This window comes from Rattus norvegicus, chromosome 6 (genome assembly GCF_036323735.1).
Source record: "Rattus norvegicus strain BN/NHsdMcwi chromosome 6, GRCr8, whole genome shotgun sequence".
NCBI lineage: Eukaryota > Metazoa > Chordata > Mammalia > Rodentia > Muridae > Rattus > Rattus norvegicus.
The window spans coordinates 20,716,136-20,736,348 of NC_086024.1; the positions used below are offsets into that span (position 1 = coordinate 20,716,136).

A 20,213-nucleotide genomic window follows, 5' to 3' on the forward strand; every position below is an offset into this window, starting at 1 on the left:
GGTGCTGCCCAGGGGCTCTCTGCAGCGGCAGCAACCAGGAAGACCTGTGCCGCCGTTTCTGGGAGCTTCAGTGCACCAGGGTTCCAGATGGTCTTTGGCTTTTTCCTCTGGCGTCCGAGATGTGTGTGCAGAGAGCAGTCTCTTCTGGTTTCCCAGGCTTGTCTGTCTCTCTGAAGGTTTAGCTCTCCCTCCCACAGGATTTGGATGCAGAGAACTGTTTATCAGGTCTGTTTCCTTCAGGTTCCAGCGGTGTCTCAGGCAGGGGTCCTGCAGCTCCTGGGCCCTCCCCCACGGGAGCCCAGAGGCCTTATACAGTTTCCTCTTGGGCCAGGGATGTGGGCAGGGGTGAGCAGTGTTGGTGGTCTCCTCCGCTCTGCAGCCTCAGGAGTGCCCACCTGACCAGGCGGTGAGGTCTCTCTCTCTCCAGTTAGTTAGTTTTTTGAGACAGTTTCTCCTTCTAGCCCAGTTTGTCCTGAAATTCACTCTGTATTTCATTCAGACTGACCTCAAACTCAGAGACCCACCTGCCCCTCCCTCCTGAGTGCTGAGATTAGAGGCTTATTGTTCCTCTCTGGATGTCTTATCTAGAACAAGCTGGAACAGTGCTCATAGGTTAAACAACTGTCTGATACCACATAACATTTTCTTGAAAAATATCACCATTTTCTGATCCCTATATCATTTGAAGTAGGGCTACAAATTGTGGGATTTTCATACTTAATTTTCAACATTGTTATTTCACTACTACACAAAACTCTTGTTTTATGCCTGAACTCCTGTAAAACTTAAATAAGCCTTCATGCATACTTTACTATGATTTCCAGAAGATTGGAGCTGTAGAGATATTTTAGGTCAAGGCTCCATATTTTACATAAAATCCAGCTCTTCAGAAACAACCCTCCTATTTCTGCAAAATACTGTTAAATCCTTTACAGAGTTCTATTTCTGGGACCCTTCTGCTAGTTTGACAAAAATCACCTAGAACAAGAATTGTAAGCTTGTTTCTTCTACTCTACCAGACATTGGTTAGTTAGGGTGGAAAGTCACTGTTCAGGAAGAATGCACCATACAGGAAGTGCCTGAGGCAATATTAACTCCAAGTGTAGTCAAGTGTAACCACAATGGTATATGCTTTCGAGAGTTCTGCACATCTGTTTGGGGGCTCCAGCTGTCTCTAAAGTATTTGGACGCTCTACTTTTTTGTTTGTTTGTTTGATTTAAAGGAGTCAAATGGGGATAGTGGTGCACACCTTTAATGCCAGGACTCAGGAAGCAGAGATAAATGGACCTCTGAGATCAAGGATAGCCTTGTTGGTCTACAGCACTGGCTCTCAACCTTCCTAATGCTGAGACCCTTTAATACAGTTCCTCATGTTGTGATGACCCTCCCCCACCATAACATTATTTTCATCCATAGCTGTAATTTTGCTACTGTTATGAATCATAAGTATCTGATATTCAGGATGTCTGATATCCCACCCCTGTGAAAGAGGGTCATTTGACATTCAAAGTGGTTGAGACACACAAGTTGAGAACTGTTGGTCTATATTGTGAGTTCAAGCCATGCAGGCCTATAATATGAAACCCTCTCTCAAAGAAAATACATATGATCAGGCAGGAGCTATAACTCCTAGATTCAAGAGAGGATATTTAATAATAACAAACCATGAGTTATATGATCCATGATTTGAACTATATGAGATTAAAAAATTATACAGTGCTTGGTAGCCAGAAATGACAAGAAAGTCAGGACTAACTCCTTCCTCAAGGCCATGAATGTCTGGAATTACTTATGTGTTAGGCTCTTGGCCACTTTTCCAGGCCTCTAATTAGACTAGCTATTGTTGAGGAGGGTAGGCAGTAACCAAGAATTTCAACTGCTACAACTCCATGGGGATACAGCAGCAATGCTAGACTTCTCTGGGTAGGGCAGGTCTGGGGAAACAAATAGTCCTTCCTAGCACATCCCCAAATGTTGCTTACACTTTTAAATCTCATTGCTACCTATGTAAACAACAAGACATTCTAGGTGGTAAGGATACCAGAAAGCTAGGAGCTTGTTCTTGCGTTCTCATTTGATTGTATACATTTTGTGACAGGGACTTGCTGCATGTGTAGTAGCAAAGCTTTGGCCTCAAATATGAGATCATACCTTAGTCTCCCAAATGAGGGGATTACAGGAGGGCACTGCAGAGCACAGCCAACTTCGGACAATTTGACCTTGCTCTTTAAACCTTACAATCAGTTGATGCAGTACACCCCTGAGCAATATAAGCATGCATGTGTGTATTTATATAATAATTCTCACGAAATAATAATGACCACCACCTATGTGCCATTCCATGTGCTAACCACTGAAAGGGTCATGCTGATAAATTCTGTCACAAACTCTTTATCAGAGGTATTATTTCTCACTCCATTCTGTAATTAAGCATTTTCGGAAAAGCTTAAGACAAAAGTGCTGCTCTAGAGGTTCAGTTAAGAACATGGCTCTTAGCTGGGCAGTAGTGGTGGTACATGCCTTTATTCCCAACACTTAGGAGGCAGAGGCAGGCGGATCTTTCTGAGTTGGAGGCCAGCCTGGTTTACATAGTGAGTTCCAGGATAGCCAAGGCTACACAGAAAAACTTTGTCTCAAAAAAAGAAAAACAAGAACAAAACAACAACAACAAATGAACCTGGTTCTTGCTCTAGGAATGGAACCCAAGGAGTCAGATTCCAGAGCCAGGCTATTCCTGAATGAAAACGATTTAATGACTGTTACTACAATGGACGTGTAGACCTAATTTATAGTTGCTTATCTTTTTTTTTTTTTTTTTTTTTGGTTCTTTTTTTCGGAGCTGGGGACCGAAATAGTTGCTTATCTTGATAGCAATTCATTCTCTAATTTCTACCAACAGTATAATTCTGGGAAGTGTGGGTAGATTATAGATTAACCATTTTAATTTGTATAAGGAAATTTAATTCACCCCAACAGTAAATCAGAATTGGAATACTCTGGTTTACTATAATTTTTAAAGGAAACTTCTATTTAGTATGAGAGTTGCATTTTAATTTGGTCTATGATCCATAATTTGAAATTCAGGGCTTGGGAAATTGAAAATGTTTTGACAAGTATTTGGAAACTTTGCATAAGTCCCAATAAACTTATAGTTGGATGTGAATATAGTTTGTTAAAGTTGCCTTTTGTATGAAAATGGCAGGTTAACAGGCAGAGCAAGGAAGATTGTAAGTTTGAGGTCAGCACAGTGTATTTAAACAACCAAACTCTCTAAAACAAACAAATTCTATCTTGTTTTGTTTGAAACAGGGTCTTTCTTCAAAGCCCTGGCTGTCCTGAAATGTAGAACAGGTTGGCCTTGAACTCAAAATCTACCTGCCACTGACTTCTGAGTGCTAGGATTAAGGCATGCACAACCACCTTAAAGAAAAGCAATATGAAAAATTAATTCCCTAATTCTACATTTCTATCTTTAATTAAAAAAAATATTTTGGTGCTGGGCATTCAATCCGAGGGTCTGACACACTTTCCAATGAACTATATTTCTAGCTCTCCCATAAAAATATGTTGGGAACTATCCACTTCAACAGAAGAAGTTTTCCCTGGCAAACAAGCTATAATTAACCCTTCTTTCTTGGACTTCGATGCTAAAACTACTGTAAAAAGGACAGAGAACCAGGACTAGTAGTGATTGCTTCAATCCCAGGATCAGAGAGAGGCAGGGACTGCCAGAGGACCCCTGAACTACATACAAAGTTACAGGCCTGTTAGGGTTCCACAGTGATACCTGGTCTCCAAAATAAATACGTACATATTTACATACACACATATATACATACAGACAGGAAAAATACAGAGAACTGGGCTCTTACTTTTTTTTTAGATGTATTCATTTATTTTATGTGTGTTATGGATGTGTGGTGTGTTGGCCTTCTTGCTCGGATAGAACGGTAACCTGCGACTTGGAAGACCAAGATCCACACAGCTCTGAGAGGAAGCCTCCTCAGCAGTGACATTGCAGGTCTCAGGAGAGGGTAGCCACAGCTGAGCTGAGTTCGCTCAAGAGTCCCAGCCCCACTTCACTTCTTTGCTTCTTCCCTTCTTCTCTCCACTGTTTCTTGGCCTCTTGTGCTGAAAGTTTCATAGCCAGAAGCACATCTCATAAAAGAGATTTATTGGAGGGATGAATCCAGCGGGGAGGAGGGAGGAGTCCAGATGTGGCTACCCTCTGCTCCTGGGAGAAGACAGTAAGCGATTGGACAAGAGACAGACATAGAGAAGATGTCTGATGAGGTGGAGATTTCCAGAGTCAGGATTGGTAGGATTTCAAGTCTGGAGCTTGAGGAGACCAGGGATTGGTGGGTTTTCCTGCTCAGGGATTGGTGGCTTTTTTCATTCCCTTTGTTTTAACTGCTGCCGCCATTTTGACAGTTCTTGCAGAATACTGCTCAGGAACTACATGGTGCTTATGAAGGTGCCAGAAGAGAGCATCAGATTTTCTAGGAAAAGCACACAGAGCTCCTAACTGCTGAGCCATCTCTCCAGCCCGAAGCCCTAGGCTTTTTAGCTCTTAGCTTTTGAAACTCCAGTACCTGAACTTTCTAGCAGAATAATTTTTGCATTGTAAATTTGTTTGGGACATCTGACTCAAAGAAACACTTTTGGATAAAACTGGGGCAATGTTTCTCTTACTGCCGGTGTGCTTGCTCTCGCTTAAATCGTTTCCTTATCTGTTCCCCAGCTCTGCAATTCCTTCTTTATACTTCTTCGGCACACTTTGGTCTTAATTTTAAAATCAAATTTCTAATTTTCAGTTCTGCCAGCGGCCTCACACACACACAGTTTGTACAGTGTGCAGAAACACTTGGATTCTTTGGGATTCTCAAATGACAAGTGGTGCGAAGTATAAAGGAGAAAACAACATATGTTAAAAGCACGATCAGTGGAGAATACACACATCTTTCTGGGGGAAGAAATGCCTTTGGGGGAAAAAACAGGCTAGAGGAGGAAACCACCCACAGGTGGGAAAGGAAGAGGCACATTTAAAACAGGTGCACAGAACTAATCTTAGTTTTCCAAGGATTAAAGTAACGGCAAGAAACATTATACCGTTATCAAGGGGGGACCACTCAGTAAGTTGGTCACTGAAATCCATTTGGGGGTGAGTTGGGTTAAGGTGTACTGTACTGGAACTGGATTACAAAAATGAACAGAGTCCCTGCCTTAAGCATGCCCAGGTTTTTGTTTTCTGTTTTTGTTTTTAACAACACCTTCAGATATTAAAAGGCCTTTCGCAATAGAAGCAATTAAAACCTTAAAACAGTCCTTAGGTTTCGCAGAGGAAGTGAGTTGTAGGCTGGAAACCAACAGAATTGTGATAGTTTCCTATTTTGGAAAAATGAATGAAATGGATCATTCAGAACAGAGAGAAAAGGGGGTTTTAGATGAAGATTGAGAACGTGTAACTGCAGCAGGGACTTGGCTCTGTATGTCTGCAGCAAAAGGTCCGGTTTGCAAACAACCTATACTGTGCGCGTGCCTGTGTGAATCATCTCGTTGACTCGCCACGTTCAGTAATAGCTAACGGTCCTTCAATATTTAGTGGCGCAGAGTCCACGCATTTTGATGAAATTTTTGTTACACGCACTCTTGGGGCTGTGTTGGGTAGGTAGGTGTGCGGAGCTTCTCGAGGTTCCCTTCATCTTTTTAAAAGAAGAAAAGCATTCAAATTAGCGGGAAGGCGGTTAACACCCGCAGTCCCGATTCTGCCGAACGCACCGCCGCTCGCCAGATTCACCAAGTCTCTCGGCTGCGGTCAGGGCCTAACAGCGTTAACTGCCGCGGGGCTGCAACCGCTGCGGAGTCGCGCGCTGCGGGCGTTGCACGGTCCGGACTGGAGCCAGGAGAGGGTCCAGGCTGGATTTTGACCAGCAGTTCCTTCAGCCAATTGGAAGCCAGATCGACTTTCCACCTACCAATAGGAGGAGAAAGTTCAGCTAGGGGGCGGGAACTCTTGGGCTTGAGGATTCGATCCCGCCCCGCAGCAGTCAAGGCGGGTGGAGGCTCCGCCTGAGCGGCGGGGAGCGGATTAGGGAGGAGGGAAGACCGGAAGCCACGGCCACGGCCCCGGCCCCATCCTTAGTTTCGCGTTCCCCCCGGAGCTGGGAGCCGCGAAGCTGGCGGAGGGAGAGGCTGGAGGCTGGCTGGGAGATAAAGGGAAGCGTCCCCTCAGCCCGCGCTCCCTTCTCAGTCACGGGCTCCTGGAGCGCGCCGCGGAGGACGCCGACGCCTCTCAGACCCGCGCTGAGGAGGCGCAGCCCGCGGCGGGGACTGCTCGGCGACATCTGAGGCCCATATCCCGCGCCGTCTCCACCGCCGCCATGTCCTCCACCTCCTCCTCCCCCAAGGAGGAGACGTACGAGGAGGACCGGGAGTTCGAAAGCCAGGCCAAGCGCCTCAAGACGGAGGAGGGAGAGATCGTCTACTCGGCTGAGGAGAGCGAGAATCGCCAGGAAGCGACGCCTCAGGCGGGGAGCGATAGCGACAGCGGCGGCGGCGACCGAGGCAGCGGCGGCGGCGGCGGCGACGGCGAGGAAGGCGACGGTGGAGAAGAAGGCGACGGCGAAGAAGGCGACGAAGGCGACGGCGATGAGAGAGGTAGCGGCGGCGACGAAGGCGGCAGCGGCGGCGGCCCTCGGAGCATGCCCCCGTCCACGGTAACAAAGCGCGGCGCCGCGTCCCTCCAGCAGGGCCCGGTGGCGGGGTTCGGCCTGGCCGCCCGTCTGCCCGCCCGCTCGCTCGCCCACCCGCCGCCGGCTCTCCGGCCTCTCCTATTCTGCTGCGTGCACACCGAGCGTGCGGTTGGGGACTCGGGCTTATCACTTATTTATTGCACACATTTCCCGAATCCTGACGGCGAGTGCGGGCTTGGGCTTCGGGTGCCGGGCCTCAGGGAGTCCGCAGCCGGGCCCTGAACTTGGGGAGGGCTTTGGGGTGGGGGCGGCGGCGGCGGGTGTCGCTTCCGCTCCGGGAGGCTGTGCCGCGCGCCCTCGGCGGGATCAGCTCTTTGTTAGTTGAACAACTCTGGCTCGGAGGCGGTCCTGGGACCCGGCCTCCTCGTCCCGCAGCATCCTCACGCGGCGCACCGTAACGGGAAGGCTTTCGTGGCCTCATCTCTTTGAAAGCAGCGATTGAATGACGAATTACGCCCCCGTGCCCTCCCTAGACTCCAGTTCCCTTGCTATTTTAACTCTTTCTTTCCATCGAAAAGTCTTTGTGGGCATGGAGTTCAGGCTGGGCGATGACTCAAGATAGTCTTCACTAACAAAATGTCACAGAAATGTGTGGGCAAGTGATAGAGTGTGTCCCTGCTGTCGGATAGAAGGTTTTCAAATGACGAGTTCATTGATTGTGTCTTTCCAAGTTTGTCCCCACAGAAGGAAATGAATTCAGAACTGTAAGTCACACATTCCTTGAATCCTTTTATCAGAAATGTTAACTGGAGACTGAAGGAATGTGGACCTCGGAACCCACAGCTTCAGCTCCTGGAGGCTTTAAGGAAACAAAGAGATCCAAGAGATCTGAACGGTTTTGACCCTATTAATCAGAGGCAGCTTATCTTTCAAAAGTTTGAATTTTTATTGGTCTAGCTTAAATTAAAAAAAAAATAGTTAGTTACTCGTGTTGGGTACATAACAAGTGCCCATGGCAGCTTCCTAAGTTTCTTAGGATTCCTTAGAGGTAGAGTTACAGGTAGTTAAGTTGTGAGTCACCTGACCCGGTGCTGGGAGCCAAACTCTGGCCTTTTATGCAAGAGCACTGTGTGCCTTTTGGATGAGCTCTTCAGCCCTTTGAAGAAAAAAAAATGACATTCATTTGTGTTATGTGTGTTGGAGCATGCAGGCGAGTATGGAGGTCAAAGGACGGCTTCCATCATGTGAGTCCTGGGACCTCAGCCATTCACCACAGACATTCACCACTGAGCCGTCTCACTGGCCCAGTGGATTTTTGTGTAAAAATTCTGATAATTAGAAAAATAAAATGTGATGGGGAAATTTGACCACATTTTAAAGAAGGAATCTTTTTTCTTTCTATAACTTTACGGACAACTGGTTCTTGGCCTTTTGGTCAAGATCAAGCCAAGGTTCCATGCAGTTATTTGGATTTTTCTGTCAGGCTTTTGAGATCCTCAGAATGTAACTTGGAAGTTACATTCTGAGTAAAGGAGGAAATGATGACTTTCTTAGGAGTCTTAAGATCATAATCAAGTATTGTAAGACTTGTTATAAGACATGTTTTGCCAAAAGCCTTGGTTGTTTGTACAATACTATGAAATGTCTTTTAAGTGTCTCGGAAAGATACTTTAAAAAGTTGTCAGAAGAGACGGATGGCTCAGTGGGGAAGAGTGCTTGCTAATATGCCTGGAAACCTACAGTTTCAGTTGCCAGCACCCACAGGGTAGATGTTATCCTCTCACTTGTATATGAATAAGTAGTTGTGCACACACACATGTGTTCACTCACACACACACACACACACACACACACACACACACACACACGCAAGATAAAAATTTTGTTCCAAAAAATAGTTATTTTTGAATGCTAGTAAGTAATGAGTAACACAAGTCAAGCAGTGGAAGTGGCATTGGACAGGGGGTTGAGGTTGATCAGGAGTCTCATCTTAGCATACAGTTTTCGTGACCTCTAGAAAGTCAGACAACCAATACCCTTGAGTTTTCTTAGTTACCCTTGAGTTGTCTGTAAAATATGAAAGTTGAACTGCACAGGCTTCCCTTACTTGAAGCTGAAGTTAACTAATAATGCAGCTTTTAAGGGACAAGACAGGAACTAATGTATGTAGTTATAAATTCAAATTGTTCATTTCTCTGTGGTTAAGGTGAGCTGTTTCATTTAACTGTGTAACTGGAGCTAGGGCTGTAGCTTGATGTTGGTGATGGTGCACTTGACTAGCATACGAAACTGTTTCTGACCCTATCAACACTTCTCCAATAAATTAATTTGTAAATTTAACACTAGAATTGATAGACTAATGTGAAGTTTAATGAAGACTTTATTTTCCATTTTCAAAACTTTTAAAAGGACATATTTATATTTTATGTGCATTGGTACTTTTGCCTGCTTGTATGCCTGTGTGAGGATGTCAGATCTCTTGAAGCTCCATTACAGACAGTTGTGAGCTGCTGTGTGGGTGATGGGAATTGAACCTGGGTCCTCTGGAAGAGTAGCTAGTGCTCTTAACTGCTGAGCCCTCCTTTTCAAAAACTCTTCCTTGTAATTTTTCAGTACTGTTTTGAAATCATTGCAGCTATGAAACATGTTTGTAATTAAGGTAGAGAGTGTAGTACTTCATCATGTTGAAATACGGTTTTCATTTAACTGAAGGGTTTAGCCCAGCTTAAGTGGTCCTTAGCCTATAGAAGAAACAATGTGGTCAAACTGTTAGAGTAGATGCAGATTAGGTACAGTTATGAACTATCTTTTTAACTAATTGGAAATTAGTGAGGTAAAAAGATTTACAGGATTCATACTGTTTTGATTTCTGATGATTTAATAACTAAGTTTAAAGAAGAACCTGAATAAGAGGAACAGTTAAAGTGGTCTCAATGTTTGAAGAAATATGAAGGCCGGGTTGGGGGTGTACCTGTAATTCCAGTGCATAGTAGCACTACTGTGGAGCTCACTCACCAAGACTTGGGAAAAGGAAGGAGGGGAGGGGAGAAAGGGAGGTGGTAGGATTGAGATTGGTTGATTTGAAGATTATTTACTTTATATTACACTGTAGCTGTCAGACACACCAGAAGAAGGCATCAGATCCCATTACAACAGATGGTTGTGAGCCACCGGGTGGTTGCTGGGAATTGAACTCAGGACCTCTGGAAGAGCAGTAAGTGCTCTTTAACCACTGAGCCATCTCTCCAGCCCCTAAAATTTACTTTTGAGACAGGACCTCATTGTACAGCTTTGACTGACCTGGGCCTTACTAGAGATCCACCTTCCTCTGCCTCTTGTGTGCTGGGATTAAAGATGTGTGCCTGCACTGTGTATGTGCCTAGTTCCTGTGGAGATCAGAAGAAGGCCACTGAGCCCCTGGAACTGGAGTTACAGATGGTCGTGAGCCACCATATGGTACTGGAAACTGAACCTGGGTCCTCTTCAGAAGCAGCAATGCTTCAAAGCCATCTTTCTGGTCCCCTTAAGTAGCATTCTTAGATTTAGCAGACATAATCTTCATTTGTCTCTATAACTTTCTAATTTTAAGAAAGAAACTAGACCTTCACATGTAATTTCTTCACTTACCAAAACTATTTACCAAAAGTAAATTAAGATGGGGTGTCATTTTGAAGATCAAGTTTTTCAAGTATTCCACTAGTGAGTAAACAGGCAAATCAAAAATTGAGTGATAGCCAGGCAGTGATAGTCCAGCTCCTCAGGAGGTTAAAAATCTGGAGAACAGCTGGAGCCTAGGAGATCAAGACAAGACTGGGCAATATGGTGGGCAAAACGGTGTCTGAAAACAAAGCCAGTGGCACATGTCTGTAATCCCAGCAGTTCTGATACTTCTAAATGGATGGAAGCTGGAGCTTAGCCTGGGCTACAGACCCATCTCAGAAAACCAAGAAAGGTCAGGGGTGCCATAGCAGTTGGGAAGAGGCAAGATAATCAGTAAAAGGCTAGCCTTAGCTGCATTATGAGTTTGAAGTTAGCCTTGGCTCCATGTTACTGCCAAAATACAGTGAGCACATTGCCCAAATAGAAGCCCCCAAAGGAAAAGAAAGTGCCCAAACAGCCAAAAACTATAAGGGTTAGGTAATTTGTTAATAAGATAAATATTTAGAGTTTTCAAATTTTAATGAGTAGACTTGCAAGGTAGTGAAACAGTAAAATGGACCAAGATTTTCAAGACTAGCCATATTGAACAGTTTGATTGGCTTGTGAGAATTTGTCTTTGAGACTGCCCTTGAGTGGCTATTGATTAGCATGGGTATGACCAGAGCAGCCTTGAACTGTTAGTAGGGACCCACTGAGCTTCCCTTATAGTTTGACCCAATTTGTCCAAAGAAGGGATTGAAAATTGTTTTTTAAAAAATGTGTATGTTGCATTTGCTCAGTATGTACACTTGGAATATTATTTTGAGGTTGAGAAATAATAGAAAACAACAGCCTAGCTATGGAAATGAAAAGACTGCTGTAAGAGAAAAGATTTAAAAATGATTCCTTAAGCTGGAGAATACATGCTAAACGTATTAATAGGTACATAGCCTGGCCTCGAGCCATGGATGCTGGTGATGTGAGTGATGGGATTGGGGGTGTTTGCTACCACATCAGTTTCGTTGGGATATAGGTAGGGATTATCAATACTCACTTACCTACTAGTTTAAAAATCAGGAACTAGGATAATGATGTAAGACTCAGCAGTAGACTGCTTGCCTAGCATGAAAGAAGCCAGCCTGCCTGCCTGCCTGCCTGCCTGCCTACCTACCTGATATTAGGTAGGTAAAAGAGGCTCTGTGCTGCAGAAAAGTTCAGATTTCTTGTCACAGCTATATGACAAATAGAGAAAATGGTGATTTAAGAAGAGTGCTAATGGTTGGGATCTAGCTAAATTTGTGCTTGCCTTGTGTGTGTGAAATGGTGGGTTTGATTTCCTATGCTGCATAAACGATATTTTGATGCATACCTATAATCTTAGCTTGAAGATCAGAAGTTTTAAGGTCATCTTTTGCTACATAGCAAGTTTGAAGCTAGCCTTAGATGCATGAGAGCTTTTCTTTAAAAAGTTACTATTTGGGGGTAGAATGGAGGATAGAAAACCTAAGCCTTCGAATGATAGAAATACAGTTTGAAAAGATGAATTGTCAGCTTTTCAGTTGGAAATAACTGGAATTTTAATTGTTTTAAAGTGAGTGATAGGAAGTTTTCATGTTAAAGTGGGTATGGCAGAGTAGTATACTCCCCAGAAATAAAGTTAATGAGTTCTCGGCTAGCCAGGGCTATGTAGGAAGACCCTATCCCAAACAGAAGTATGTATGGGTATGTAATTAAAGTTAGAAATACCAAGGTAGATAATCATAGATTGAGTGGGAATAAAGAAGTACAAGGAGTATGAGGGGTTTTTTGCCTTGAGGTTGAGAAAAATCACCTTTCCCCCAAATACTATATTTAGTATTTTCTAGCTTCTCTTTTATAAATTCTTTTAAAAATTTTTCCTTGACACAATAAGAGTACATTCGTGTGTTGCAGAGTTGTGATTTGTATATAATACATAGACCAAGTCAGCATTAACATTTTCATGTCCCTCAGCTTTCAGGGAATGACTTCACTGTACATAGTCAGTGATCTCTTACGAGGGATTTTCAAACGTTGCTCTGTAATTCATTTTTGTGAGAAAGATCAATTTGAAAACTAGCCATTTTTTTGCACTGTATTCATCATAGTTATTATTCATGATGGGCAATTCTTAGAAAAAACTGGCAAAGTTAAAGGCCTCTTCAAAAGTTATGCCAAGGGGTTGGGGATTTAGCTCAGTGGTAGAGCGCTTGCTAGGGCCCTGGGTTCGGTCCTCAGCTCTGGGAAAAAAAAAAGTTATGCCAAGATAAAGTAAGAGGGAGGAGACTCTAGAGACAAAACTGAATTCAGAAGGTGAATTTTATAATAGACTAAAAAGTGCAGTTGGAAGGGATATGATAGGTAGTTGGAGAAATATGAAAACAGACACTTAGGTTTACCTCAGCCACTTATTTTTGTCTTATGAAAATGATAAAGTTTATGTAAAAAATCATTATTAGGAATGTTGAGCTAATTAGGGAGGAACTATTGTGATGACAATCCCATTTCTTGTAGTTTAAGGGGAAAAATGTCTATCTAGATATAAAATGCAGGGATAGAAACCCCCCAGGGGGGTACAAACAATATTGAGTGTGAGATAGCTGTAAATTTATTCATTATATATTATGTAAGACAAAAATCACTCATGACCCTACCACTTAACTTCAGTAAGTAAAATATTGCCTGTTACTGTATCTCCCTTCCTGGCTTGAACATTTTTTAAAGAAATGTATTTTGTGCATATGATTCCCTCCTTCCGCTATTATATGGGTCTTAGGGATTGAACTTTGGTGTCAGGTGTGGTGGCAAGTGCCTGTGCCTTTTACCCACTGAGCTGACCTGCTGGTCTCAAGATCATTCTTTTTTAGAAATGAAAATTTCAGAGACAGGCATATCCCAGAATTTGAGACCAACCTGGTCTATACAGAGAAACCATGCCTTGAAAACCAAGGTTGAGAGAGAGAGAGAGAGAGAGAGAGAGAGAGAGAGAGAGAGAGAGAGAGAGAGAGTGTGTGTGTGTGTGTGTGTGTGTGTGTGTTTGTGTTTAGGAGCTTACTAGAAATAAAAATTTCTAATCAAATATTCAATTTGTCTTCAGGTCCTTCTGCTAACTTGTCACTTTTTCTTTTTTAAATGTGTGTATTTGCTTTATAATGTAGAGTTGAATTTACTGAAAGATGTAGTTTAGACTTTTAAAGTTAACAGGAAATTGTTTTCTCTTCCCTAGGAGGGAGGTGGAAGTCATCATAAAGTTTCTGTTTCTCCTGTTGTTCATGTTCGAGGGCTCTGTGAATCCGTTGTGGAAGCTGACCTTGTGGAGGCACTGGAGAAATTTGGGACAATATGGTAAGGAGAATGGAGACTTCATAGACATTGAAAATAATATGGGAGGGCAAGCTGAGCCTTGCTTGATTGCTCGCTTTGAGTTGATCGTTTGTATTGTTTGCCTGTGCGTAAGTTTTGCTATGAAAAAGAACCTCTTACCTCTTTTCTTTTTTTTTTTGGAAAGGGAGCACTTCCTCTCAAAGGAGGGCCAGCTTGGAACTTGTATTCATCCTATCTCAGCCTGTTGAATGCTAGAATTACGGGTGTCTGCCATCTTTGGAACCTCTTTTTTTTTTTTTTTTTTTAAGTTTTTACATTTACTTATAGTGTGTGGAGGTAAGAGGGCAATTTGAGGGAGTCAAGTCTCTGCACTGCGTGATTTACTCAGTGAGAGGTCTTGCCAGCCCCCTTTGGAAACTTCTAAGCTTGTTATTACCCTTTGTGTTCTGGTGCTAGAGATTGAATTCACTCTGCTGCTGAGCCTTAAGCTTGTTTTAACCTTCCTGGGGTGATTTGTGATTTGTAGGTGCCAGCCATTCAACAAGTTAGTAGGTAAAAATTTTCATGGTATTGAGATATTGACTCCTCATACCCTTTTGGTTTTTTGTTTGGTCTTTCTCATTAATTCTTTTTAAAGATTAAAAAAATTTTTTTCACCAGGCTGTATAAGTACATATTGAAATGTCTGTGCCGTTTAAATTCTCCTCTTCCTGTCTTCATACAAAGTCACTGTCTAGTAACTCTTGAGTTTGCTTCTAGTTAGTGTCTTATTTCGGGTAGAGAGAACTCTTTGTTTTTAAGAGACGAGGTTTGTATATATCCCTGGCTACCCTGGAACTTGCTATGTAGACCAGGATGGCTGAAACTCACAGAATTCCATCTGCCTCTGCCTTCTGAATGGGAGCAAAAGTATGTGCCACTGCGCCCAGCTAGAAAGCAGATTTATTATAATAGGCCATGCTCTTAATTGCAGGGCCATTTCACCACCCCTTTTATAAAATAACAAACCTGATTCTAGGGTTTATATTTTTTTCATATAAAAAAACTTAAAAACTTGATTGAGGAATTTACTTCTATAAGAAATATTTAGAGTTGTACTTATAGTTGGTATAGTTTTAAATTCAAGACCTGTTTCACTGTTTAATTTTTAGTGATATAGGTGGGGATAGCCAACCAACCTCCTAGGTCAACATATACTCTTAATAGCCTGCTCTGTGCCAGGTTCCGTTTCTATCCTCTAGGGTATAAAATTGGGCGTGGCAGGCTCTGAAGAAAATAGAGTAATCTTCTGGAGTGAGTGAGATCCTATGGTATGCCAGGCAGTTTGCGTGTGGTAACCCTATTACTCTGAAGTTTTGTAAATGAAGAAGGTAGCAGTTTACCGAGTTATGAATTGATGTGTGGGTTATTGTTTTGTTACTGTTTGTCAGTTTCTAACAAGCTGTAGGTCCTGGATATCTATCTGTTATCTATCTGTTGAGCAGAGTGGTATGACTGCCTGGCTTGATGTATTTGCTTTTTGATATGATTAAACCATGTTGATTGTGTTTTAAGACAGTTGGAAGTTCTTATTCCTGTTAGTTGGGAATATGTTGTTTCTCCTGTTACAGGTGTAAACATGCACTGTGTGTGATTTTTCTTTTTCTTTTTTTTTTTTTTGGACAGAGTTGTATAATATAGCCCTGGTTGGCTAGGAACTCACTGTGTAGACCAGGCCAACCTCAGATCCACAGAGATATTCCTGGCTTTGCCTCTTGAGTGCTGGGACCTCTCCATTTATCATTCATTTTGTCAATTAAAATATATTCCTCTTAAATATATTTTTAAAAGTAAATTAACTTATCCTCCTGTTAAACCATGGTTATTGTATTCTTCCATTGTGTTTTCATGGACTTTTAAAAGTATCTGGGGGTAAATTACTTATATGAACTTTGGTCAATCTATGGTTGCTCCTAGTTATCTGTTTTTAATAAAATAGAAATAATTTTTAGTTACTGTTTGTGGGTGTTTCTGCTATTTTCTTTTTTGAGACTGGCTTTGAACTTGAAATCCCCCTTCTGCCTCACTTCAGAGAGCTGAGATTACAGCTGTTCCTCCATACCCAGCTGTTCCTGCTGTTTAAGTATGGGTTTTGCTTGCTGGCTTTGGAGTTTTTGTTTTTGTGTCTTGATGTTTTCTATTGTTTTGCTGGAGAGGTATCAGTGATTGATAATGGGATTGGGTTTGAGTAGGACATGAGATGAATACACTTTCATTTGAGGGGATTAACGTCTGCTTTTACGTGACTGAGAATAAATGATGTTGTATTTTGATATTTCTTCCTTTTCAGCTATGTGATGATGATGCCATTTAAACGACAGGCTCTAGTGGAGTTTGAAAATATAGATAGTGCCAAAGAGTGTGTGACATTTGCTGCAGATGTGCCTGTGTACATTGCTGGCCAGCAGGCTTTCTTCAACTACTCTACAAGTAAAAGAATCACTCGGCCAGGAAACACTGACGATCCTTCAGGGGGCAACAAAGTCCTCTTGCTCTCTATTCAGAATCCTCTTTATCCAATTACAGTGGTATGTATGTCAGTAAAACAGACGTCCTCTATAACAACTAACGTGTAGTTTGCTTATCTGCCAGCTAGTTTTTGTTTCTGTTGTTTTCCTTTGTTTTGAGACACATTTTCATTATGTGGCCCTGGCTGGCCTTAAACGTGCTATGTAGACCAGTTTGGTCTGGAACTTACAGATATCTGCCTGCCTTCGCTTCCCAAGTGCTAGAATTTAAGATGTGCAACAACATGCTTAGATTTTCTTTTTCAATATTTTTATTTTTTGTGTATGAGTGTTTTGCCTGCATGTACGTCTGTTCACCACGTGTGTAGTTCCTTAGAGGCCATAAGGGAGCATCATAAATCCCCCTGGAACTGGAGTTACAGATGGTTGGTTGCTAGCTGTTGTGTTGCTGGAACTCTAATCAAGGTCTGAGCTACCTCTAGCCCAGTGGTTCTCAACCTTTCACATGGTCACATATCAGATATTTACATTATGATTCTTAACAGAAGCAAAATTACAGATAGGAGCAGCAATGAAATAATTTTATGGTTGGGAGTCAAGACCGCATGAGGAACTGTGCTAAAGGGTCACATTAGGAAAGTTGAGAACTGCTCCTCTAGCCTCACTCTTTGCCCTTTAAAAAAGTGGTTAATAGCTGGGTATGGTGGGACATGCCTCTGATTCTAGCACCCAGGAGGCAAAACTGAGGCTATCTTGGTCAGCATGACTAGTTAGAACTATATGAGATCCTTTTTAAAAACAGTTTAGAAATTAAGAGGAATGATGTCTTGTAAGATAAAACAAAATTAAATATAATTTTAATGTTTTTCTAAATGTAAAAAATGAATACTTTTTTTTTTTCTTCATAGGATGTTCTATATACTGTATGCAACCCTGTTGGAAAAGTACAGCGTATTGTTATATTCAAGAGAAATGGGATACAAGCAATGGTTGAATATCCTTTATTTGTAAATGTGTTATTGATGTATAGAAGTGTTTGTAATTCATAATGATATTTTTTCTTGAACATTTTTTTTTTAAGATTTGTTTATTAAAGTATACTGTCCTGTCTTCAGACAGAACCAGAAGAAGGCATTAGATCTCTTACAGATGGTTGTGAGTCACCATGTGGTTGCTGGGAATTGAACTCAGGTCCTCTGGAAGAGCAGTCAGGGCTCTCTTCAGCCCCTTCTTGAACATTTTAGGCACATGTTTTATTTTATCTTAGAGCATCTTAAGTTTTGTTTGTTTTCTTACTTTGAAATAGGGTCTTGTGTAACTTTGACTGGCCATCAGTTCAGAGATGGGCCATTTTTGAGTGTTGGAATTAAAAGTGTGCATCACCACACCCTGCTTAAAAGATGGAATTGCAGTACTTACAGGGAATTTTACTGTTTTGGTAACTTTGTACCATAAAATAGTCCCCCAAGATACTGAGGGTTGAACCCACAGGCTCTACATGCTAGTCCAAGTACTCTGACAACTGTGTTACTTCCTTGGACCTGTTCTTTAAGAGTAAAGTAATTTTGTGCTTCATAGTTATAGATTGACCTTCTCTAGGGAGATAGAACTTATTCCATTCTCTACTGTACAGACCTAGTTATTTGGAAGGATTTATGTGGGTAAGTAACGTTAATCATGTTAAATTTTCTTTGTTATTCTCACTCTTTAAAATAAATCTTTATTAAATAAAGATTTACTTAGAAATTTTATTTGGAAGAACATTCCCAGAAACACAGTTAGTTTGGTTATCTTTTAATTTCTTGGGAATGAAGCATAACTAAATTTAGGAATCCTTCAGCCACATTTCCTTAATGAAGCCTTACATTTGAGTCGGTCCTTTGTGCCCAGAAAGCTAAAGCAGCACTCAATGGAGCTGATATATATGCCGGATGTTGCACACTAAAAATTGAATATGCAAGGGTAAGTATTTCTTTTCAATACTCTACCAAAGAAATATTTATACTTGGGTATTCAATTTAAACATACTTATCTTCACTTTCAACAGCCAACTCGTCTAAATGTTATTAGGAATGACAATGACAGTTGGGACTACACTAAACCTTATTTGGGAAGACGAGGTAGGTATTTTACGAATTTTAGAATGTACTGAGATCTGCTGAGAAACTTACAAGCATTTGCATTCTTTTTTTTCTGAGATGAGCTAGTTAATTAAAATGGAAATCTTGTTGCTGAATGCTTTTGTTACAAAATCCCGTGTAATGCTGGAAATTAACCTTGGACATTAGTGCCCCCTACTGGTACCTGCTGAGCTTATTTATATTTAGTTCAACAAGGAGCCCTCACATACAGGCACGCCCGCAGTTCAAGGACTTGCATTTCTCCAAGCAGCTCTCTCTCTTTGGAGGAGAGGAAACTGATTCAGAATATTCCTTACAAACTGCAAACTTGCACACTGCTTCTCTATGGAAGGACTTTTCCCCCAAGCTGGACGAGGCATTAAGAAGGATAGAGGACTCCGGCAGGCTGACTCTACACTTCATCATGCACAACATCGGCATCAGCAAAAGCCCTCTGAAAAACTCAGACTTGCAATTCACCTTGACTGCATACTACATGCATCATCACCCCAAGTTTTTAAAGGACGACATTTAACAGTACTTCAGACTTGCATGGGACGAACACCATGATAGACTGTGCCCATTTATTCAAGTTGTATGTATACTGATCGGATTTCCCTTAAGGTTTCAGCTGTAGACGTTTTTATTTATGAAAACTAGACTTTATGCAATGTTGTTAAAGTTCACTGCCCATTGATGTAACTGTTTTCAGCTTAGATTTTAAATTGTTAATTGGTTTTTAACCAGGGGTCAGTTTATCTACAGACCTTGGGAGTTGGTAATGCTTAAGCAATGCACACAAACATTAAAGATATGTGGATTAGAAAGGTGTGCATTTGTCTGGGGAGAAACAGGTCAGTGATGTAAAGCATGTGCTTAGCATGCATACACCCCTGTGTTTGATCCTTAGCACAAAAAATACACATTTGTCGCATTTAAGTTTATTTTGTTATTGTTTTTGGTTTTTCCCAACGAACATGAACAAAGGTTTTAACAAAATGAAAAGGTGTATTATATGTAAAAGATGTTTTTCTGTGTGGTTTGACTTTTGTAAGTGGTTGTTTATAAGTTGTCACATTTTGTAACAAGGGTTTTTTACTTATGTTAATTTGTGTAATGAGAAAATTTGACATTTCAAATATAGGTGAAAATGACGTGTCCTTTTCAAGATAGAGAATTTCTAAACTTGGTAAATCTGAATATTAAAAGCATTTCATTTGAAATGCATTTCCACCAATAGCCTATACATGCTAAATTTCACAAGCATATATTTCACTGATAATTTGTTAAGTAACTGGTAATTTTGGAATATAAAAATTAAAATGTCAATCTTGTAAAAACAAGGGGGCTTCAGTATTGGCTACATTTCAACTACAATATTAACAGTGAACTACATATTAGAAAAACTCAAATTGAATGTGTCTATAAAGTTAGCTAGAAAATACCATCCAAAATATCTTGAGCAGTAGGTACTCTATGGTACATGTACTTAAGCCAAAGGAAAGAGAGTAAAACACAGTGTGATCCTTTGAATGTTCAGATACTAAGATTGACTTCTTTTGCTCTCAGGTCCAGGAAATCATTTCATCCTATGCATGGAATTAATTATAAATAGGTTTGTTTTATGAAATGTAGCTTTGTTAGACACCCCCCCCCCCCCCAGTTTTTGATACTTATGGAAATTTGCTTGGTCTGTGTTTGATACAGTTGAATCCAATACTGGAAACCAAATCCTTAAGAACTCAAACAAGAGGACAAATGGTTGATGAGAAATCTCTTACTTCTGACCACTAAACAGTTATTGAAAACAAACACCATAAACTTGCTTGGTCCGACTTACCTGTCTACCTACCTTTCCATCCTTCCTTCCTTTTCTTTTTTTCTTTCTTAGTGGGGTGGACTTCAAGACAGG

The 20,213-nt window shown here is 41.4% G+C and overlaps 1 protein-coding gene across 3 annotated transcripts in view; it reads left to right on the forward strand.

The window, feature by feature from the left end:
* Window positions 1–3,877: 3,877 nt before the first annotated feature.
* Window positions 3,878–20,213, forward strand: part of Hnrnpll (heterogeneous nuclear ribonucleoprotein L-like) — a 32,791-nt gene continuing 16,455 nt past the window's right edge. For all 3 annotated transcript variants that reach the window (XR_005505709.2, XM_233805.11, XM_039113073.2), the window contains exons 1-6: window positions 3,878–6,717; window positions 13,577–13,695; window positions 16,004–16,241; window positions 17,090–17,175; window positions 18,047–18,143; window positions 18,229–18,301. Coding sequence is in view for 2 of the 3 variants with exons in the window: in XM_233805.11 (XP_233805.5) it covers window positions 6,382–6,717; window positions 13,577–13,695; window positions 16,004–16,241; window positions 17,090–17,175; window positions 18,047–18,143; window positions 18,229–18,301 (949 nt within the window). In the remaining variant the exon portion in view is untranslated. The remainder of the gene's footprint in view (window positions 6,718–13,576; window positions 13,696–16,003; window positions 16,242–17,089; window positions 17,176–18,046; window positions 18,144–18,228; window positions 18,302–20,213) is intronic.